The sequence below is a fragment of the Rhincodon typus genome, chromosome 21 (genome assembly GCF_021869965.1).
Source record: "Rhincodon typus isolate 14 chromosome 21, sRhiTyp1.1, whole genome shotgun sequence".
Classification (NCBI taxonomy): domain Eukaryota; kingdom Metazoa; phylum Chordata; class Chondrichthyes; order Orectolobiformes; family Rhincodontidae; genus Rhincodon; species Rhincodon typus.
Window position 1 is genome coordinate 36,043,232 of NC_063352.1, and position 23,921 is coordinate 36,067,152.

Genomic DNA, 23,921 nt, shown 5'->3' on the forward strand with positions numbered 1-23,921 from the left:
TGTATCCTACTATGTGGTTACTGTTAGGGACCTGTACATCACTTCCACACATGAAGACTTACCTTTGTAATTTTTCACCTGTATCTAAACCATTGCCATATCCAGTTGTCCTGAAAGTAGCACTACAGAGAGGATGACCTAACTCCACCATTAATTTGCAGGGCCACCTCTCCACCTGTTCCTTGTTACCTGCCTTTTTTAAGTGTTATATACTCTTCAGCATTTAAGTCTCAATCTTGCCCCTCCAGTATTGAGTTTAAAACCCTCTTTATGTAGCTTGCTAGAACAGTGGACCCAGCACTGTTTAGGTGTAGACTATCCCAGCCGTAAAGCCCCTACTTTCCTAAGTACTAGTAGCAGTGCCCAACGAGCTTGAAATTGCATCCTCCTTACCAGTCTTTGAGCCATACTTTAGTTTCACCACTGCTATTTGCACATAGCTGAGGTTGTAATCCAGTGATTATTACCTTTGCAGTTCTGCTTCATTTTGTGCCTAGCTGCTCATACTAACTCCACAGAAATCTTTTTTTCCTTGATCTACTTACGTTGATGGTACCTCCATGGACCATGATGATTGGACCCTTCCCCACCCAGTGTAAGTTTGTCTTCAGTTCTGAACAGATGTCCCAAACCATGGTACTTTCAGGTTTAGCCTTCTGGACTCTTAAACTTTGCTGTATAGAATAGTGCCAACCCCTCTCACTATACTGTTTTCTGATACTACTGATCCTTTTTTCTCCCTCCACTTGAATGGCTTCCTGTACAATGGTGCATGGTCAGTTAGCTCATCTACACTATAGTTGTCACTCTCTTCAAGCAAGCTGAAACAAAACTCACTTTTTTGGACAGTTGCAAATCTGAAGCTATGTGCTCCTGCCCTAAAGGTCCCTATGGCTGCCTTACTGGCAGTCACACCCTCCATTCCCTGACCAGTGACCAAATTAGAAGATGCTGTTCTAAGGGAAATGACTGAATAAAATGTCCAGGTAGCTTTTTCTCTCTCCCTAATGTCACACTACTGGTAATTCAATCCTAGCTCGAACTCGAGCTGAAGCTGTTGGGGCTACAAACAATATTGCATACCTGTTTGCCCTGATTATCCTTGTGTCCAGGAATTCCTATATTCAACAACTACTGCACATCACCTGCCCAATTGGCCGAAGGGACCAAGCACTCTGAACAAGATACCCTGTGTGCCTTATCTAAGATGGAGTCAGCTGATGTCTGCAGGGCTTGAAGTTGGCTGCAGCACAACATCACATGCTCCCTACTCATAATCTGTCATCTTAAAATTAGAGTCAGGCCATGAAATCAAGGGGTGGTGGTGGTGAAAGTGGTGTTTACAAGACCTGTGGATAACCACATGAATATGCAAGAAATGAAGGAACATGGACCAAGGGCGGACAGAAGGGATTAGTTTAATTTGGCATCATGTTTGGCACAACATCGTGGGCCGAAGGGCCCATTACTGTGCTGCATTGTTCTGTGTATCAACATTTCAGCAGTTGCTTGGGAAGAGTGCACCTAACTGCAGTTAGTAATCAGGGACCTTCACCTCCACTACCCAGTGTGGCAAAAGTCAACAATCAACTGAAATGGCAATGATTCATTCTCTGCTCAAAATAGAGGGCAGGACTAAAATGGGCTTGAGCACTAGAGAGTGAAATAATGAAAATAGAAAGTTTGATTCATGAGTTATAGTAATCTGAGTTGCTGTTGAGCTCCCATCAACAGCTCAATAACTTTTTTAAAGTCTTACAATGAGATACGGAGACTCAGTATTATGCACTGCCTTTCTGAACAGGCTATATTCTAAAGTCATTGTGTTGTTTCATTCAGGAGGAGGGACTCTCGGAATTCTGCCACTGGAAACTGGAAATGGAGATAAACCGCGGGTGTCGGAGCTTCATTGTCATGCAGGTAAGTGCAGGAAATCCGCTAAGGGCCTTGCTATGAGAACCTGTACTCTTTACACCTCTGGTTATTAAAGTGCAGTTTGGTGAGTAGGAATAGAGGTGGAAAACCACATTTGCTCAGTGGGAACTGCTCCTCTGCTGCCAGTATGTGTGCTTGTCACTACTTTAGTGATGGGCCATTCTCTTTCTAATAACTTTCAGACATTAGCCTGATACTGAGCAATGTGTTTTGTGACTGCTGAATCTGGTTCTGTTGTGGGAACTTGTACTTTCCAGCATAAACAGCTGCACGTAATCTCTCGATGATTAACAGCTATAATCAGCAGCACCTTCTGAAATTTAATAGATGTTTCTAATTGACCCGTTCATATGTTATAACATATCTCGGGCAGGTGCAATTTTTTTTTTCTTTATTCGTTCATGGGATTGGGGCATCACTTTTAGGCAGGACTTATTGTCCATCCCTAATTGTCCAGAGAGCAGTTGAGAGTCAACCATATTGCTGTGGGTCTGGAGTCACATGTAGGCCAGACCAGGTAAGGATGGCAGTTTCCTTCCCTAAAGGACACTATGAACCAGATGGCTTTTTCTGACATTCAGCAACAGATTCATGGTTATCACTAGATTCTTAATTCCAGATATTTTTATTGACTTCAAATTCCACCATCTGCCGTGGTGGGATTCAAACCCAGAACGTTGTTTTGGTCTCTGGATTAACAGTCCAGTGATAATAGCAATAGGCCATTGCCTCGGATCTTCTGATTCCGAGGTAGGGGCACTTGCACTGTGCCACAGGAGACCTACAATTTTTAATGGAACCATTCAAACATATTCTGACGCTTGAACCTGTGCTTTAGAGTCCAGAGGTCGGGACATTAACACTTTTCTATGAACCATGTAGCACTTGCATGGGGCAACTCTGAATAATTTCAATCCTATGGACTTAACCACTTGACCATGACTGCCAGAAATACTTTGTAGATATTTTTAATCAAACTATTTGGATGTGCTATGACCTACCTCCAGGCCGAGTGGAATTTGAACCCAGACGTTCTGTTTACAAGGTAGCGGCTTTACCATTTCACCACAAGGCCACGGGGGATTTTTCTTCTTGCAACATACATTGAATGGTATTAGCATCACCCTAATAATTGCAGGATAGAACAATAATGGAGCTGTTAACCATTCCATACTGACCAATCTCTATCAATTAAATATTACAGCCTACCAGTTAGCTGAAGAAAACTGGTAATTGAGAGATGTAAAGTGTAGGCTTTGACTTTGATACGATGTGATACATGCTTTTAGATTGGAAAATTGCACTCAATCTTAAATAAAAAATGAGAGGGGAATCTAGGGAATAATAGCCTAGTTAATCTAATATCTGATGGGAAATTTAGTATAGGTTTGTAATGGATAGTCATGTTTGATGAATCTGAATGCTTTGAAATAATGAGTACAGCAGTGGACAGGGCATTGTGTATGAATATTATTCATGACATTTTTCATATTTCACAGTGTCATTGCCAATCTCAGCATTTATTGCCCATCCCTAATTGCTCTTGAGAAGGTGCTGGTGAGCCACTGCCTTGAGCAACAGTCCACATTGGGTAGGTACACCCACTGGGTTGTTAGGAGGTGGATGTTGGATCATGGCGTTGGGGGTCCTTAGTGCGGAGGTGGGGAAATGTGTGTATCTGGGGCTAGGAGTCTGGTTGAGTCAGTCTTGTGGGTTATTATTTTAGGGGAGGAGAGATGTTGGGGGGTGGAGGGGTGCTGTTGTTGAACGGGTTGTGGGGGATGGTAAATAGTGGTTAGGCATTGGAGATGGGCATGGTGGTGGAGGAAGAGGAAAGAGGTAAGTTAATTACATAGCTAGAGTTGGAGAAGGTTTTAATTCTTTTAACCCTTGGCTAACACTTCAGGTTAAGTGAACTGAAGCCATGCAGAGTCTGTGACTCTGATGCCAGGTAATTGCCCATCTGAAGTTTCAGCTTCCTGAGCAAATTCTGCAGAGTTGGCTGTGCTGGGATATCTGCATGGTCCTGAGGCTGAGCACCAGTCTATACTTAAGGCATGACTATTTTCCTATCAGATGATGTGGACTTAACCTTAGTGATGGTGACAAAGAAACCACCAGGTTGCTGTGAAAACCCATCTGGTTCAATAATATCTTTTAAGTAAGGAAATCTCCAGTCCTTGTTTGTTCTAGCCTGCATGTGATCCTAGACCTATAGCAATGTTGAAATGAAACAGGAAGCCACTCTGTTGTATTCAACCAAGTGCCTAGCCAGTGAAGCATTTATATCCTAAGAGAAAAAAGAACTATTGCATCTGCTCAATATAAGTTCTCATGCTACTGTGGTGGAATTTGAATCCATCTCTCTGGATCATCACTGCACTCCAAGCCTATGGATTGTCAATCCAGTAGCGTAACCGGTATGTTAGTGTACCTTACATGGTCTTGTTGAGATGTGCAATGTCAGTACAAACTGGTTCCTTTTTTCTCTTTACAGATCTGGTGACTGATTTTGATTTCTCCCCATTTGATGATGAATTGCTGGCAACATGTTCAGCTGATATGACGGTAAGTTACCATTCTTGGCAGGGCATTCTGCGCAGGAGATAGGAAAGTTCCATTAGGAGGAAATGGGCTGCTCCATGTGGACTGATTACTACTTGGGTGCTGGTATTGAGGAAAAGCTGGGACTGTATTTCAACCTTGCATCTGCTGTGTCCTGGGAGCTAAAAATATTCGGTGCATTGAATTAAAACTAGAACAAAATCTTTGTTTTTAAGGTCAAATGTTTCTGATTGTCAGGTAAAGCTGTGGCGACTACCTGACACTTTCCAGCAGGTGTCATCTGCACAGAACATCACTCTGGGACCAGAAGCTGTGAGGGTGGAATGTGTGTCGTTTCATCCTTCTGCAGATGGAGTTTTAGCAAGTGGAGCTGGAAATATAGCCAAAATATGGGACGTGTCACAACAGAAAGCCATGGCAGGTGAGATTTGAGGAAGATCTGATAGTGTGCAAGGTTTCTTTTCTTTAATAACCAAGTATTAATGCAAAATCAATACAAGTATGAATTAGCAGTCAAATTGCGATCAATATAAATCATAATTACATGTTAAATAGCAGCTGAAACATACATCTCTCTTACTTACTATGTTGTCCACTTAACATGAGTATCGCTGAGTCAGAGTTCCTCATTGTTTTATATTATAGAACTTCAACTCCTTTACTTCAAGGACTTTGCCATCTTCATTTGAGTGCAGCTCAATCAACTCATGTTCTATCAGCATAGTTCTTCAAATAATGTTACTTCTGCAGAAGATCTTCATCTCTATAGGAAGAATGTTGTGAAACTAGAAGGGATTCAGAAAAGATTTACAAGGATGTTACCGGGATTGGAGGGTTTGAGCTGTAGGGAGAGGCTGAATAGGCTGGGGCAATTTTCCCTGGAGTGTCGGAGGCTGAGGGGTGACCTTTAGAGGTTTATAAAATCACAAGGGACATTGATGGGGTAAATAGGCAAGGTCTTTTACCCAGGATGGGAAAGTCCAAATCTAGAGGGCATAGAGAGGAAAGATTTAAAAGAGACCTAAGGGTCAACTTTTTCACATAGAGGGTGGTGCATGTATGGAATGAGCTGCCAGAGGAAGTGGTGGAGGCTGGTCCAATTACAACATTTAGAAGGCATCTGGATGGGTATATGAATAGGAAGGGTTTAGAGGGATATGGGCCAAATGCTGGCAAATGGGATTAGATTTGTATAGGATATCTGGTCAGCATGGACGAGTTGGACCAAAGGGTTTGTTTCTGTGCTGTGTATCTCTATAACTCGAACTCTATGACTCGACTCATGGTGTGGATCCACCATATTGCCTTTTATTTGAACGTTTAGTAGCAGTCTTATGCACTGTATAATAGTTCTGGTCGAAAAGTTCCTTTAAGCAGCAGCAGCAGTAACCTTGTTTTTCTTTTTCTGTCTTCCCAGATCCCGCCTTTTGTATTTGTCTTTTCTCCAATTGCACCATATCCTCTTCTCCAGCACATATAGTCACCTATCTCGCTGCCTTCCCAGTTCATGTCAGTGAGGGTTTTAATGCCCCTGTACAGCGTGTAGAAGCCGTTTACAAGAATGGTTTCAAGAATGAGGATAGATTGAAGAAGTTGGGACTATTCTCCTTGGAGAGAAGAATGTTGAGAGGAGATCTCAGTGGTTTTCAAAATCATGAGTGGGCTGGGTCAATATAAAAGGGAGAAACTGTTCCAGGTCATAAAAGGGATAAGAGGGTATAGATTTAAAATGATCTGCAAAAGAAGCAAGGGAAATCTGAGAGAACTTTTTCACTCAGCAAGTAGTCGAGTGTGGAGTGCACTGGCTAGAAGGCAGGTCCAATTGAGGCATTCAAGAGGGTGTTTGATCTTTGTTTGGATAATAATAATGGGCAAGGGTTTGGGGAGTCAGCAGGAGATTGGCACTAGGTAATGATACTTATTTAATGAGCAGATGCAGCCTCGAGAGGGTGAATGGCTTCTTGTGCCATAGCTCTTCTGTGACTCCTCCTCTGCCTGGAATTTGTTTCTCTTGAGTTTTTTGTTTGTTAATTCTGCTGCTGGAATTGACCCCTGCTGCAGGATCAGCTTTCTTTGGGTCTGTGGCTGTCACTCTCCTTGTTGATTGTTGGTTGCCAAATCCTGCTAGACCAGCTAAGTACTTTGAAGTTTAGTTGCTGTTGTAATTGCTTGCACAAAATGTTGACATCAAAAGAAGTGACCATAAGCTGAGATTTAGTAAAACCCAACCGCCTTAAAATTTTTTTGAGTGAAAATTGTCATCCTTACTCTGTTTGGAGTTTTTTTTTTGGTTACAGTTGACCAACTTGACTCTTAACTGTCCTCTGAAGTCCTAGAAAGGCACTCTGTACTAAATTAGTACATAGTGGTTCAAGAGGGGGTCCCAGCACCACCCTCTTAATGTAACTACCAATGACCAATAAGGAAACCTTGTAGTGTTACCCAGATCCCAGGATTTTTTTTTAAATCACCAGCTATTGAATAGTTTGTTGAAAGATAAATATTGACCTGGAGATTTGGGGAAAATTTCTGGATATTTTTTTGAAATAGTGCCATGAGATCTTTTATGTCCACCTGAGAGGATAGATAGTCATTTTATGCATCCAAATGTTGGCACCTATTACAGTGCTGCACAGTAGTGTCTCCCTGGATTACGGGGCTCATATCTCTGGCAGGGGCCTTGAACTGTCAAGGTATTAGCCAAGGCTGGCACCTTGTAGAGCTGTTTGGAGCTGCTCCCCATGTATAGTCAATAGAATTGTTTAAAGATTACCATGATAGTATAAATTCCTTCCACTTCCTGTCTCCACCTCTTCTGCATATATGTCTTGGTGTTTTCCCCTTATAGCTTGTGGGCTTTGCCTTGCAACTCAGCCCAATTCTGCCAGGTGAATCGCTTCTCTCTAACCTCATGCCTTGAGAGATGAAACATTGTAAATCTGTGCCTTACCCCATAATGTCTTTTTTCCTAGCTCTTGAAGATCACGGGGATCAAATTCAGAGCTTGACTTGGAAGAAAGATGGGTGCCTCCTTGGTTCATCAAGTAAGGTAATTGTCATGAATCAGAGAGAGACAGGCTGAATTTGTTCAATAATCTCTAATCGATCTAGATAAATATCGTTGCCTTCTATCTAATTGCAGAGTATTTCTAAAGTTGATTTGAGTATTGTCATAAATTTTGAGCCAAAAATCTGTTTCTGAAGGAAATATTGAGGACCTTTTGGATTGGTTCCTTTACCACTTCAGACAGTAATTAATGGCTTCGGTGTATGGAAACAAAGCAATGTTCGAGTGCAATTATCAGGTACATTGAAGGAGTAGTTAGAATAGAATCCTTAGAGTGTGGAAACAGGCCATTTGGCCTAACAAGTCCACGCCAACACTCCGAAGAAAATCCGATCAGTCCCATCCCTACATGCCCCCCATGGCCAATGCACCTAACTTACACATCCTTGAACCAACTCTTGATGGCATTCCATGAAATCATTAATTACAGTTAGATAAATAGAGTGTAGAGCCATTCTTCCTAAGTGCCTACATTTTTGTTGCTGAGGTCATGGATGTTCTGTAAGTTCTGTGGGGATACAACTGTACCCAGTCTTCCTAATTACGTGTACCTGAATGCTAACTTGTTGTGATTCATGTCAGAGGACATCTGGAACATTCTGTATTGCAACATTCTGCAGTCTCTCCATCGAAGTATTTAGCTTTTCTATTCTTATCAGTGGACAACTTCACGTTTTCCCACTTTATGCAGCAGCCAGATTTTTGCCCACTCACTTACCCTATCTATATCTCTTTGCACCTCTTTGAAACTTCCTCACAACTTGCTTTCCAACCTATTTTTGTATCCTTGGCAGATTTAGTTACAGTACCAGTCCCAGCATTGGGAGGTGATGTCCCAGTGGCACTGTTGTTAGACTATTAATCCAGAGACCCTGGTAAAGTTCTTGGGACCTGGGTTTGAATCCAGCCATGGTAGATGGTGGAATTTGAATTCCATAACTATCTGGAATTTGAGTCTAATGGTGACCAAAGAACCATTGTTGATTGTCAAGAAAAAAAACTTATCTGGTTCACTAATGCCTTTTAGGGAAGGAAACTTACCATCATTACCTGATCTGGCCTACACATAACTCTGGATCCACAGCAATGTCGTTGCTTAATTCCCCTCAGGACAATTCGGGATGGGTAACAAATGCTGGCCTAGCCAGCGACACCCACATGTCATGAATGAATTAAAGAAAAATGTGATCCTTGGAGTACCTTGCTATTTATAGTCAGTAGCTCAAATGGCTCATTTTATCCCAGAATGTTTTTGTTAGTTAGCCAGTTCTCTCCCCATGCAATGGTATTACCCCAAGACAATGAGCTCTTGTCTTGTGCATGAGCCTCTTATGTGGTATCTTTATTCAACGTATTTGGAAATTCAAATATACTATTTCTGTTGACTTTCTTTATCCACTCTGCTTATTAAATCCTCAACTTTTAATGAATTTGTCTTGATTTTCCTTTCATAAAGCCATGTAGAGTCTGCTTAGTTATATTTTCATTTTCTAACTAGCCTGCTAAATACAACATCCTTAATAATGGATTTCAGTATTTTCTCAGTAACAGAGAGCAGGCTAAAGGTCCCATAATTTTCTATTTTCTGTTTTCTCTTTTCCCTCCTTCCTTAAATAGTAGTGTTACATTTGGGGTTTTCCAATCTGCTGGGACCTTTTAAGAATCCACTCTGGAATTGGAAGATTGCAGCCAGTGCATCAACTATCCTGCAGTGTCTTTTTGACTGTCTACGGCCATCATGTATGAAACTTAGTCCTATTAGTAGTTTTAGTGCATTTTTTTTTTCTCCAGTGTTCCTCACTCCGTTTTGCCCTGTGATTCTTAAAGTATGATCCGTCACTTGTCGGTGAGGGAGGAAGAAACTGGGAGATGGGTTTAAGATGATATTTCGCAGGAAAGAAAAGATGCCAGGCATTGTGTGTCACATCTTCCCAAATAGAGCATGACTTGTGTATTCGCAGCATTTTCTTTTCTTCATTTATGTCTGTAAAAGTTGAAGGAATTTTTTTATTTGTTTACTCTTGGTGTTGCTGTTTTAAAAGAATTGTCATTTTACCGTTAGCTGCTCAAAATTGGCTTTTGTCAAACCTAGCCACTAGATGGCATATGTTCTCCATCTCTGGGAACAATGACCCCTCCAACATATGCTCTCTGCCTCCCTTCACTCTCTCTCACGCAAACAGGCCCGCAAGCGCGCACACAAACACCCTCAATATTTGTAGTTTCATTAATGTTGCCTGGCCTTTGGGTACTGTGTGAAGATCTGAGTACAGTACTCTCTGTATGGCACTGAGAATGATGCAATACCCTCAACATTCCCTACAAATACCGGGAGTTTACTGTGTGGCGATAAATGTTTTTAGTTTTTTTTCTAAACACTGTGCTCTAAATGTGGACAATTCCATTTTCCTTTCTTGTAATGATTTTTTTCATCTTTTAGGACAAGAAGCTACGAATTTTCGACCCGAGAGTGACGTGCTCAGCCGTGCAGGTAATCTTTGCTTCTTTTACCCTTGCGCTTTGATGTTGGTCATGTGTGTACAAGTGGGATATTAACGACAGGAATTAAGACTGGGACATTTCAGAACTTTGTAATACCAGCACCCTTGAATAGCATGTAATGGATATTGACCCTTTGGAGCCATGAGATGTGAACTTTATCCATCTAATAGAAATCAGCCAGATAATCCAAACTGGATGTGAACAAACAGAAAACTTTTGGGCAAGTAATGTTACTCACTGGCTGTGTACAGCTATTATTGTGGCAGCAGTCTGCAGCAGCTTAAGGTTTGGCTTCAGTTACCCTCAGTAGTTCGCTTGACATTCTCCAAAGAGCTCTTTATTTTCTTATCACCAACTGCAGCTTCCTCAATGGTTAACTTTCTAGTCAAGTGAGCTTACTGTAGCCTAATCTTGCAAGCCTTCATTCCCTCCTCTCACTATTATTATCCCCTTAGACTTACTGTCCTGCTCCACGGTTTCCTTTAGAATCTCTATCCACCCCGTGGGCAAGACTTTGACTTTCCAAGCCTTATTATGGATGACTGTAGTGACATCCTACTGAATCTGCATCCTGGCCTTTTCGTGGTCCAATAGGTTCTCTCTTTAACACAGTCACACCATGACCCTCTCTCCTCATCTCTGGACCTTCACCTTGTAATAATTCCCCTTCCAACCTGTTTTATCCCTTTTAAGTTCTTTCTCCCTGTTGCCCTATTCTAAATATCTCACTGATGTCAAATCCCGCTCTCTCTTCCCAGTATCTACACTGAGTAATTTCCCACCCTCTGATTTCAAAGTATATCTCAGTTTCTTTTGCCTTTCCCCTGCATCAGATTCATCCTTTCAGATTCTGAATCTCTCCCTACATATGTACTTTCCCACTGATATTTAGGACCAATCAATGGGCAACGTGTTCTTCAATCGGTCCCAGGCAAATTTCCGATCGTCACCCAGAAACAAAGTCCTATTTCCGTGTTACGTGGCAATGACATTGTGCTGAAGGCAATAAACTGAGAGCAGATCTCTGAGCTCAAAGCTGTGCATATAAGGCACCGTGGGCCATAAGCAGCAGCAGAATTGTCTTCAAGCAGAATCTGTAGCCTCCTGATGTGCATATCCTTCGTTCTACCATGCAATCAAGCTATGCGATCAACTCTGGTTTAGTAAGCAGTGCAGGAGAGTGTGACAGAAGCAGCACCATATCTAAAAATGCGATGCCTATTTGTGGTGCAAAAACACATGCATGTAAAACAGTGAGAACAACATATGATAGTCAGAGATGAACTATCCCACAACCAATGGATCAGATTAAATCAGTCCTGCAGAATACATGAATGCTGATGAATATTTTAAATCGTTAACCAAGGTAGGATGCATCACAAACACTCTCATCCTCAATGACACGGGAGCCATGCTCGTCAATGCAAAAGACGTGATCCTTAAGCATTTGTAACCCTATTCAGCCAGAAGTCCTGTGTGAATGATTCATCTCTGTCTACTGTTGTGGTCTGCATTATTTTGTGCCAGTCTTCAGCCAATTTTCTTAATTCCACATATCAAGAAATGTCTGAATGCACTGCATATGGCGAAGGCCCTTACAATATTCCAACTGTAGTGGTGAAAGCTTGTGCTTTAAACTTAGGCTGAGTGTATTGTGGATAGCATGTATAGACGGGTGATCACTTTTGTGGAATAAGTCTCAAAGGCAGGGAGGGAATGGATGACCACCAGGCAGTACATTCCCCTGCACAACATATACTGCTTTGAATATTGTTATAGTGAAAAGCCTCTCAGGAAAGTAGCAACAGCCAAATTTGTTGCACCATGTTTGACTCTGCTGTATAGGTGAAGTGGAATAAGTGTGGGAAAGCCATCATGATAGGGGTTTTGATCACAAGAATAGAGAGTTGTATTTGTGACCGCATACAAGACTCCAAGGAAATATGGTGCCTCCTGGGTGCCAAGGTCTCGGAGGGGCTACAGGACATTCTGGATTGGCAAGGGGCGTAGCTGGTAATTTTGATACCCAGCAGTATCAGCGACATAGGACCTCATCCCTTTTATTAAAGCCTAAAAGCAGAATATAGGGACTAAGGAAGCAAGTTTAAAAATGTAGAACCTCAAAGGTAGTAATCTCAGGATTGTTGCCAGTGCCACATGTTAGTCAGTCCACAAATAGCAGGGTATATTAGATGACTGGTTGGCTGGAGAAATTGTGCAAAGTGGAGGTTTTCACATTTCTGGGACAATGGCACCGATTCTGGGGGAGACGGGACCAGTTCCATCCAGATGAGTTGCACACGGGAAAGACTGGAACTTGTCTTGGGGAGTATTTGCTAGTGTGGTTGGGAAGGGTGAAAACTAAAATGGCAGAAAATGTGGAAACCTATACAGGGACACACACAGAAGAGAGGGAAACAAGGGCAAAATTAAAAGGCAGAATAGGAAATAAGAAAAATGATAGACAGAGAATTTGCGGGGAAAAAGTCATACGGGGCCACAACGCAAAATAATGAGAATGGAACTAAAAAGGTTTTAAAGAAAAAAAATGAACATTAAGGCCTTGTATCTTAACGTGCAGAGCATTCGCAATAATGTTGATGAATTAGTCATGTAAGTAGTTATAAATGTATATGATATAGTTGGGATTATGGGGATAAGGCTGCAGGATGACCAGGCATGGGCACTGAATATCCCAGAGTATTTAGTTTTGAGGAAGGACAGAGGAAAAAGAGGTGGGGTAGCATTTCTGGTTAAAGAGGATACTAACACAATAGTTGGAAAGATATTAACTGTGTTGAAGTAGACTCTGTATGGGTACAGCTTAGAAACAACAAGGGGCAGAAAACAATCGTGACGGTTATATGTAGACCCCCAACTGTAGTGGTAACATTGGGGAAGGCATTAAGCAGGAAATTGGAGATACAAGTGATAAAGTTACGGCTGTAATTATGGATGACTTTAATCTTCACATAGGTTGGGCAAATCAAATCACTAACAATGCTGTAGAAGGGAAATTCTTGGAGTGTGTACCAGATTGTTCTTCAATGTATTGATCCAGAAAACAACCTAAAGAACAGGCTGTCTGGGTATTTTGTCATGAGAAAGGAATAATTAACAATCTGGTTGTGCAAGGCCCGTGGAAAAATGTGGCCGTAAAATGTTTGAATTCTTCATTTAGATGAAGAATGATATAGTTGATTCAGGATCCTAGTCTCAGAATCTAAGGAAAGAAAACTACAATGGTATGAAGAGAGAACTGGCTATGATAAGTTGGGAAGCATTACTTAAAGGAATGACAGTGGATACACAATGGGAAATATTTAAAGAGTGCATGGAGGAACTGCAACAATTGTTCATTCTTGACTGGCACAAAAATAAAATAAAATGAGAAAAGTGGCCCAACCATGACTAATAAGAGGAATTTGGAATAGTAAGGGATGCAAGGAAGGAGTATACAAATTGGCTGAATAAAACAGCAGAGGTGAGAATTGACAGCAGTTTAGATTTTAGCAGAGGAGGACAAAGGAATTGATTTAAAGGGAAAATAGAGTATGAGAGTAAGCTTACGTGGAACATACAAACTTATTTCAAAAGCTTCTATAAGCATGTGAAAAGAAAAAGATTAGTTAAGACAAAGGTAGCTCCCTTACAGTTAGAAATATGGGAAACAGATTTGGCAGACAAGTTAAACACTAATTTTGGTTCTTGTTTCACAAAGGAGTGAAAGAGTTGATCATTTGCTGCTCCTTTTTTGTCTCCCTGCTAACCAATGATAAAGGCTGGAAATGAGAAAAGACTAACACAAAACCGGGTGCATGCTAACTTTCTTCATCTACACAATAAACATAGATCTGACTTCAAGAGGTGTGGTAGAAGTGACTGCTTTTGACATCCATGTAATATTTGACCAAGTATGGCATTAATTAACTATGGCTCCTTGGAATTAATATCAATTGGGGAAATTCCCCTTGTTGAACTCATACCTGGCACAAAAATAAATGGTTGTGCTTGTTGGAGGTCATTCATCTGAGTCCTACGACATTTCTGAAGAAGTTCCTTGGCATAGTGTCTTAGGTCTGATCATTCTCAGCAATTTTCATTAATAATCTTTCCTCCACACAGAAGTGGGTATGTTTGATGATTAGTATTCAGTATTATACATGATTGAACAGATTACTGAAGTAGTCAGTGCCACGTGCAGCAAGGCATGGACAATATTCAGTTTAGCACTTAGGTCATGTAGCATTCATGCCACTTAAGTACCAGGCAATGACCACCTCCAACAACAGGAAATCAAAATACTACCTTGACATTTAACACACTACCATTTCAAATTACCTATCATCTTCATCTTGGAGAAGTTATTACACATGTGTAAAAACTACAGAAGCAGTTACAGTTTGGAAATTCTATTTTACAATACAATACAATATGGCATAGGGACAGGCTCTTTGGCCCAACAAGCCTGCACTGATTCTTAATCCTTAGTGATTCTTCTGAGTACATTGATGAATTCTTCTGATTTCCAAAGTCTATATGCAGTCTCCAAGGCACAAACCAGGAGTTTGATAGAATATTTTCAGTTGCCCTAAATAAATACAGCTCCAAAAATACTCCAGCTAAACCCCATCCGAAGACAAAGCAACCTGCTTGATTTGGCACCTCACCTACCACCTTAACATTCACTCCCTTCGCCACCACCAGGCAGTGGCAGCACTGAGCACCATCTGCAAGATGCGCTGTATGAACTCACTAAGGTTTCTTGATTGTTGAACACCTACTACACCTGCAATCTCTACTTCCTAGGAGAGCAAGGACAGCCTATGAATGTTGACTGCAGTTTCTCCTCGTGATCATGTATTATCTTTACTTGGAAAGATCATGCTGCTCCATAACTATTATTGATTCCAAATCCTGGAACTCTCTCCCTACCAGCACTGTGGGTGTCCTTACAACAGATAGACTGCATTTGTTCAAGAAGTTGACTCAGTCTTGAAGGTGGGCAATACATGCTATTTTTACCAGCAACATCCACATCCATAAATGATAGATTAGGGCCAAGGGGCTGAAGCTGAACAGGGAATAAGAGAGGGTGGAAGGCGTTTTGGGAAAAGGAGGAGGAGATAAAGGGGAAGAGGTGGAGGGAAGATCCAGTTTATGAGCATAACCCGTTTCAGTGACATAGTTCCCTTTTTCTTACATCCTGATTAGATTTGTACCCCAACAAAGCCACAAAACTAACAGTTTAAAAATAAACAGAGGGCCCCTTAAGTGAACTGAAGTCTGGGACCTTTCCAAAGGCTCGAATAATAAATGTATCCAATTATTTGTTTCATCATATGTGAATGCACTTAACACTGAGTCAAAAGAAATAAGGCAAAACTATTGCAGTCATTTATCATTCTGCCACAGTTTTTATGCTACACCTATTATTTGGTTAACTTTGAGACATCAGAGTTGGGAATGATTAGCAGTATGATGTTTCATTGTTAACACTGACCATGTGTGGATAGTGCCCTATGCTGGTTCGACACTGAGTCAAATTCTCCACTATCCTATCCAACGTTCTCAGAGCAGCATCAGCACAGATTACATACAGAGTAAGGTTCCATCTATGTTGCCCCATTAAACACTCCCAGGCAAGTACAATACAGCTTAATTAGACGGTAAAGCTTCTTACACACTGATTTTTGTTATGGTCTCAAAGGATATGGATTTTCTCTTTTCCTTTATTCATTCCTTTTATTCATTCATGGGATGAGGGCGTCACTGACTAGGCCAGCATTTATTGCCCATCCTTAATTGCCCCGAGGGCAGATCAGAGTCAACCACATTGCTGTGGAGTCACATGTAGGCCAGACCAGGTAAGGATGGCAGTTTCCTTCCCTAAAGGACATTAGTGAACCAGATGGGTTTTTCCGACAATCGGCAATGGATTCATGGTCATCGTTAGACTCTTAATTCCAGATATTTTATTGAATTCAAATTCCACCATCTGCCGTGACGGGATTCGAACCCAGATTCCCAGAATATTAGCTGGGTCTCTGGATTAACAGTCCAGCAATAATACCACTAGGCCATTGCCTCCCCACTGTCTTTGTAACCCCTTCTGAGTTGGAGTTTTGGGAGCTTGATTTGTGCCCATTGCCAGGGAAGGGCTGATTTCAGGCACTGACCCAGACATGAAAGAGTTGAAGCAGCTGACATGGAATAACAAGGTGGGGCTCAGCTCTAACTGAAGCCATGCAGTGCGGTTTAAACCTACAAGAACTCTGCATGTCTCAGACCAGAAAAAATTACTCTGCCAGTCTGTGGGTAACGGAGCTCTTTGCAAATACTGATTCTGCTGTTCTTTGTGCATCAATAATGTGAGCAGACTTGTGTATTTCCAGGGGGTCAGTGGATGTGCTGTGATAATTCTGAAAATGCTTTGTGCCTTCCCCAAACTCTCTCCATCTCTAATCTCCACCCTGTTCCACCTCCTCCCCCTCTCCCAGGCAGTGATTAGTGAAGATGTGTTCCTGTGCCAAACGCCTGGTTTGTATTAGGATTCGGAGCTGTGTTCCATCCACTGAGTGCTGATGACCTCCTCTGTCTTGCCTTTAATGGCTGAAATGATGCTCACTGCTTCTCATGAGAACTTCCCACAGTCACTGATCAGCGACACGAGCCTTTGGAAAGGTCCCGGACTTCAGTTCACATAAGGGGCCCTCTGTTTATTTTTGACTGTTAGTTTTGTGGCTGCTTTGGGCAGGGGTACAAATCTATTGGGACATAAGAAAAGGAAACTATGTCACTGAAATGGGTTATGCTCATAAACTGAACCTTCCCTTCATCTCTTCCTCTTTACCTCCTCCTCCTTTTCCCCTGAAACCTCTTCCAACTTCACTTATTCCTTGTTCCGCTTCAGCCCCTTTCCTGCCCCTTGCCCTAATCTAATTGCATAATAGGATTGGTTTGAGGGGCTAATTAAGCTCCTACTGGTCCGAGTTTGATACAGTGCATGTTTGCATTATGGGATAAGAGGAGTAAGCGAAGCTCAGACTGATGGAGGTGAATGGGGAGCAGGTGTAAATTTACATTGGTGAGACATTTGGAGGTTAGGTTGGGGTGGCTCAGTGGCTAGCACTGCTGCCTCAGCACCAGAGACCCAGGTTTGATTCCACCCTTGGGTGACAGTCTGTGTGGAGTTTGCATATTCTGCTCATGTCTGCATGGTTTTCCTCAGTCCAATGATGTGCGGGTTAGATAGGTTGACCATGTTAAATTGCCCGTAGTGTCCAGAGATCTGTAGGCTAGGTGGATTAACCATGGCAAATGCAGGGTTTAGGGTTGGGCGTGGGTCTGGGTGGGATGTTCTTTGAAGTGTTGATGTGGACTTGATGGACCGAATGGCTTGCTCCCACACTTTAGGGGATTTTATGAATTAAGCCAGGGTCCAAGTGAGTGATATGACTGAGCTGTCATGATCATGTAGCAGACGTATGATAAATCTGTAGGTAGAGCTTGCTTACTGCCGAGGAGAATTTTTACCAGATGTATGAATGTTTACATTTGGCAGTAATCTTTGAGTAAACTAAGCCTGACTATCTGTTCTGCTGCTGGAGGAGGCCAAGCCTCTCAGGGGTTAATGCTCTGTAAACTTGGAGTTTTCTCATTAAAGCAGCTAAACCCCTGCAAGAGCTGCTCTGTTCAGACCTCAGTCTGGGCTGACATTGCACAGAGCTCCAACTCCTTGGCCGGAAGCGTTGTCATGGAAATGGATTTAGGGAAACAGGCTTGGCTGCCGTTGGAATGTGTGGTATTTGGGCAGTGCTGGATGTAAGAGCTCCCTATACAAACAGTCGTCATCCTGACTGTGTTCAAGCTCCTTCCCCCAAGATGTTCCTTGTAATGGAGTTGTTACTTCAGTCCTCGGGGATCAGTCAGTCTGATGTGCCTTAATTGTAATCTGTGCCATTAATACATTCCACACAGATCAGTCACTTAGTTGCCCTTCATAACCTGTAGGTAAACACAGCTCCCATTGGTTAGTAGGTTTGTCATGTTGGCTACCCTTAGGTTTCCTTGAGAGTGATGATTGCAATGAGGGAGAATAAATGGTTTGACTTGAAGCAAACCCAGACTTCACAATTCGGTAAGGGTTACTGACACAGCCTGGGACTTATTCCCTTTTGCTTCAACTGTGATCTCCTGGGTAAGTAAAAATCACCTGATGGGCATTTCCAGAGTCATTATTGGCCTTGATTTTTCTCCTTTGTGAGAGAAGACAGACAGAGAGAGAGAAAGAGCGAGACACAGAAGGGGCAGGCAGGGTGAGTCGGACACACTCTCCTGCCTGTCAGTAAATTTGTAGCACGGGTTGGATTTGTTGGGAGCTAGTTGACCGATCTAAAATCTCACAATCTCAGAATTGTTACAGTGCAGAAAGAGGCCATTAGCCCATTGTGTCTGCATTGATTCTATTACCTAGTGCCAATCCCCCACCTTTTTCTCATATCTGGCTACTCCATTCCTATCCAAATAATCATTCAATGCCCCTTGAATGCTTTAATTAAACCAACCTTTACCACATTTCTAGGCAGTGCATTTCCGTACACGTGCTGTGTGAAAAGGTTTTAAACATTAACCTTGTTTAATTTACGCATCACTTCAAATGTTGAGCACAAATTTCCAGATGCTGTTGTTGGCAGAGGTGAGGCCTATCAAAAGATAGTTCTGGTAGTTTTTGCTGTTGTGGATAGTGATAGTCATTTTCCTACTATCATCTTTTGTTCTCCCACTCGGACAGAAGGTGGTTGTTATTTTCCCACTGTCCAAAGTTTATTTTTCCTATCTCAGCTGTATTAGTTTTAAATAAATTCTAAACAAACTAGAAACTGTGTAATTATTAATCCATTCCTTCACAATCTGTAATAGAAACAAAATCTCTAAATAACAAGTCATTAATTTGCTAATTTTTTTTGAGTACTTTTAATTCCATGTTGGAGGCTGTTTCCTGTGCGTTGGGTGTCTTGCGAATTGATCAATGGCCAATGGTAACTTATTTATCTTTATCGTAAATTTGGGCTTGTATTTATATAGCACTTTCAATTAAGAAAATAATTCCAAGGTCCTTCATGGGGAATAAGACAAAATGGGCATTGAACTTGTTATGATCCCTGCCAAATTTGTTTTGGCTGAGGACCAGTAAATTCTTTTTGTTTAAAGCAAGTAAAGTTTGACATTCCAGATACTGACTAGAATAAAGCCTCAAGATTTTCATGATCTTGATTAAATAAAAGTAAATATTACTATATAAAATTAGAATAGTAAAACTATCTAAAATATAGATATAGGTGGCATGGTGGTTCAGTGGTTAGCACTGCTGTTTCATAGAGCTGGGGACTTGGGTTCATTTCCAGCCTTGAGTGTCTGTCTGTGTGGAGTTTTCGCATTCTCCGTGTTTGCGTGGGTTTCCTTCGGGTGCTGCAGTTTCCTCCCACAATCTAAAGATCTGGGTTAGGTGGATTGGCCATGCTAAATTGCCCCGTAGTTTTCCAGGGATATGTAGACTAGGTGGATAGCCATGGTAAATGCGGTGTTAAGGGGATAAGTAGGGGGACAAAAACAGAGGGTGCTGGAAAAGCTCAGTAGGTCTGGCAGCATCTGTGAAGGAAAAAATCCAGAGTTAACGTTTGTAGCCTGGTGACCTGAGTTCTGAGGAAGGGTCACCGGACCCGAAACGTTAACTCTGGATTCTTTTCTTCACTGATGCTGCCAGAACTGATGACCTTTTCCAGCAACCTCTGTTTTTGTTCCTGATTTACAGCAGCCACAGTTCTTTTCGGTTTTTATTTTGGATAAGTAGGGAGGGCTGAGTCTATGTGGAATGCTGTTTGCAGGTCTGGTGCAGACTTGATGGGCCAAAAGGCCTCTTTCCACACTAGGGATTTTATGATGTATACAACTTAGAACTGAACATTCATAATTTCCATGGGTTTACAAATTGTGGTTGCAAATCCCATAGAGCACATTAAGTAACAAATGAACTTAAGACAGATCCCATGGATCTCATGGCAATCACCCAGATTGAAACTGAGTCACCAAATCTCATTACAACCTTGTTTACCCTTCTGTGGGATTCAAAGTTTTTAGTCTTGAAGATGAAATTTTCAAACTCCCTCCAAAGCCACTCACTCCATCAAAGACTGCCTCAGCAACTGTTCATGCCCAGGTAGTCCAGTCACTTCCCTTGAGCCTATACTCCACTGAATTCCCAAGACTGCATTCAAGTATCTACTGTTGGGCATAATTCCAGCTTTTTTTGCACAGCTGTATTCAGCTGGCACCACCACAGAGTTTCTCTGTGCTCCAAGTGTTTCCTAGCTGTACTGAACAAATATTGTTTATGGGCTTTCTTTACCCCAACTTTTAGCTGTATTGAACTGTTAATACCTGCTAGAGACTTCTCATTCCTAACTTTCTGGAGTCTGCCCTTAGTATACCTACACTCCAGTGACTGCAGCAGTTCAAGAGGGCAGTTCACTACCATCTTCTTGAGAATAATTAAGGATGGGCAATAAATGCTGGACTAGCCAACAAAGACCCGGATCCCACGAACAAACATAATTTAACAGAACTGACTTAGCTTCAAGCTGCAACAATCTTCTCAGTTCCTCACAGTAGTGTCCTAGAACCAACTATCTTCAGCTGCTTCATCAATAACCTTCTCTCTATCTTAAAATCAGAGGTGGAGATGTTCTCTGATGATTACACAAGGTTCAGCCCCACCTACTACCCCTTGGATATTGAAGCACTCCATGTCTGCCTGCAACAAGGCTTCGACTGATACATGGCAAGTAACGTTAGTGTCAAGTTGGTGCTAGGTGATGACCATCTCCAACAAGAGACTCCAACCGTCTTCCCATTACATTCAGTGGCATCATCGTAGCTGAATTGTGACTATCACCATCTTCGGGGTTACCATTCACCAGAAACTGAACTAAACCAGCCACACACATGCAGTAGCAACAAGAGAAGGTAACAGAGGGTAGGAATTCTAATGTGAGTAATTCACCATCCAAAAACCTATCTGCCAACAAGACATGAGTCAGGAGTATGATGGATGAGTGCAGCTCCCACAATACTCAAGAAGCTCAACACCATCCAGGACAAGGCAGCTAACTTGAATGACACTCAGTTAGTACCATCGACATTCACTGCCTCCACAACTGATGTGCAGTGGCAGCAGTGTCCCCAGTCTACAAGCTGTGTGCAAAAAAAAGCTCACCAAGGCTCTTTAGAAAGCAAATCTTCCAAACCTATGACCTAGAAGGACAAAGGCAGCAGCTTTATGGGAGGAACATCACCCCTTCCACTCCAAGTCACACTATCCAAACTTGGAACTACATTGCTGTTCCTTCACTGTCATACGGACAGAATTCCAGGAATTTTTCCCAAACAGGATTGTGGAGGTATCTATAGCATGTGGACTGCAGAAATTCAAGAAGACAGGTCATCACTTTCTTGAGGGCAATTAGAGATGAAGAAGAAAAAGTCAACTTGAAATTGGAGAACCCTCCTGAACTCCTCCTATATCTGTGACAATGTAGCTTGTCCTGCTTGACTCAAACTGACCTTTAGGGATTACTGAATGATTTTAAGCTAATTAAGCTCTAACTCCCTCTGGACTGCCATTATTGCGAGCTTTGCAATCACTATGGCTTACTTAGCTAATGACATCTGTTCTTATAGCTACGTCTGTTCTATTTTGCTTTCATTACCCAAACATGGGTATCCTTCTGAACTGTTCTGGTGATCACTAAAGCCCACAGAGTTTTAATTACCCCATCTTCCTGACTGTTAACATCTTAAAGCAACATGACTCTACCTTTTTAAGTGCACTAGATTTTAAGGTGCTTCAGTTGTGTTTATCACAATTTCTGCAGTTTAACTTTAATTCCTAAAAGTAAAAGTTATATTCTAACTAGAATACAAGGATTATGAACTATTTGCTAAAAATTAAAGCCAAGATCAAGGCGGAGATTAAAATCTAAAAGGGGTTGGTCTTAAATTGGAAGAGGGAGGCAGTGATAAACTTGGTATGTGCAAATTGGTTGCTGAATCTTACATTACAACAGTGACTATGCTTCAAAGAGTGCTTTGGACCATCCTATGGTCATTTTACTGCAGCAGTACAAATTTGCACTTTCTGAAGAAAGTCCAAACAATAAAGCACAAAAAATATGGTGTTCTCAGAGGCTGGGTTTGCCTGACCAGTTTCACATTCTATGTAGATTGATCAGCTGGATTGAGTGCACCAGTTTCTCAATGAACAACCTTCTTGCAGCAAAGGATTGGGTGTGGGAGTCCTGAGCAGTTACAGGTCCTATTCTGTTCCCGTCCTGTGACCAAATCACTAAATATCCTGGTTATGTCACTGTATTATTGAGCCAAATATGGATATGTTGGCCTTGTCAGTGATGTCTCGTTATGAGAATCATTAAAAATGTGTGCTATGGGACGAGGAAAAGGGCAGAATCTGCAAAGGACAGTAGAAGGTGACAATTTTTATAGGCATATTTCACGATTGTTTGAGTTGGAGAAGGGCGCTGATCTTTCTGGCCAGCAAGTCTGTCTGTTTGTCCTCTCTCCAAAAGTCTGTGAAGCAGGATGAAATTTTATGTGATGTTATCACAGTAAACTTTACAAGTACAGTTGGAAAAATGGCAACTGCTTTTTGACCTGGGATCAGTCAATATGGACTGAGCTTGCCTGTTATTGTTGGTCTGTTATTGAGGACAACAGGAAGCAGAGTGCAACAGCTGTATGGCAGGCAGTTGGGCAACATCTACAGTCTGGGATCTGGGAGTGATGCAGGGTTGTGGGAACCTGAGGTGAAATTGGGCTGTGGGACCCAGATTTGGGGATGGAATATGAGATCCTAGTGCAGGCAGGATCATGGGGCAGGGTTGTGATCCAGGATCCAGGATCCTGGCACTGAGCTGAAATCTGGGATTTACGCTGGCGTCTAGGATCAAATGTTGGAGCGAATGTTATTTACTAAATAAAAACCAAAAAAAACCTGCAGATACTGTAATTCGGGAATAAAAACAGAAGTTGCTGGAAAAGCTCAGCCGGTCTGGCAGCATCTGTGAAGAAAAAAATCAGTGTTAATGTTTTGGGTCCGATGACCGGAGGAAGAGTCACCGTACCCAAAACATTAACTCTGATTTTTTTCTTCACAGATGCTGCAAGACCTGCTGAGCTTTTCCAGCAACTTCTGTTTTTTGTTGTTAGTGTTATTTCCTGTTGGACTATAATCTGGTGTCATGTGATTTCTGACCTTGTCCACCCCAGTCCAACACCGCATCTCCACATCGTGGCTTATATTAACACAATAGGAATTTCCTGTCCCTCACAGCTACAAGCTGACTAGCCATACTCATAAATTTCCTGCAATTACCCAGGTTCTGTTTTTGTTGTCAGTGTTATTTCCCCAGCTGTTTTTTTTCTGTTGAGTACGGAAGTAATATTTTCTCTCTCTTACAGTGCGTTCAAGGCCATGAAAACATCAAGGATTCCCGGTTGATTTGGCTCAACATATCAGACACTCTTCTGTCAACTGGGTTTAGCCAGGTGACTATCACTTTTGTATTGGGCTTAGTACACAGACCATAAGATATAAGAGCAGAATTAGGCATTCACCCCATCGAATCTGCTCCGCCATTTGATTGTGGCTGGTGTGTTTCACAACTCCATTCTCCTGCCTTGTCCCCATAACCTTTGATTCCCTTACTAACCAAGAACCTGTCTATTTCAGTCTTAAATATGCTCCATGATTTGGTGTCCATAGCTGTCTGCGGCA

At 41.9% G+C, this 23,921-nt stretch overlaps 1 protein-coding gene across 3 annotated transcripts in view; it reads left to right on the forward strand.

The window, feature by feature from the left end:
• Positions 1-23,921, forward strand: part of coro7 (coronin 7) — a 137,533-nt gene that overhangs the window by 15,624 nt on the left and 97,988 nt on the right. For all 3 annotated transcript variants that reach the window (XR_007264353.1, XM_048609371.1, XM_048609372.1), the window contains exons 3-8: positions 1,840-1,920; positions 4,433-4,503; positions 4,738-4,921; positions 7,473-7,549; positions 10,008-10,058; positions 23,606-23,692. Coding sequence is in view for 2 of the 3 variants with exons in the window: in XM_048609371.1 (XP_048465328.1) it covers positions 1,840-1,920; positions 4,433-4,503; positions 4,738-4,921; positions 7,473-7,549; positions 10,008-10,058; positions 23,606-23,692 (551 nt within the window). In the remaining variant the exon portion in view is untranslated. The remainder of the gene's footprint in view (positions 1-1,839; positions 1,921-4,432; positions 4,504-4,737; positions 4,922-7,472; positions 7,550-10,007; positions 10,059-23,605; positions 23,693-23,921) is intronic.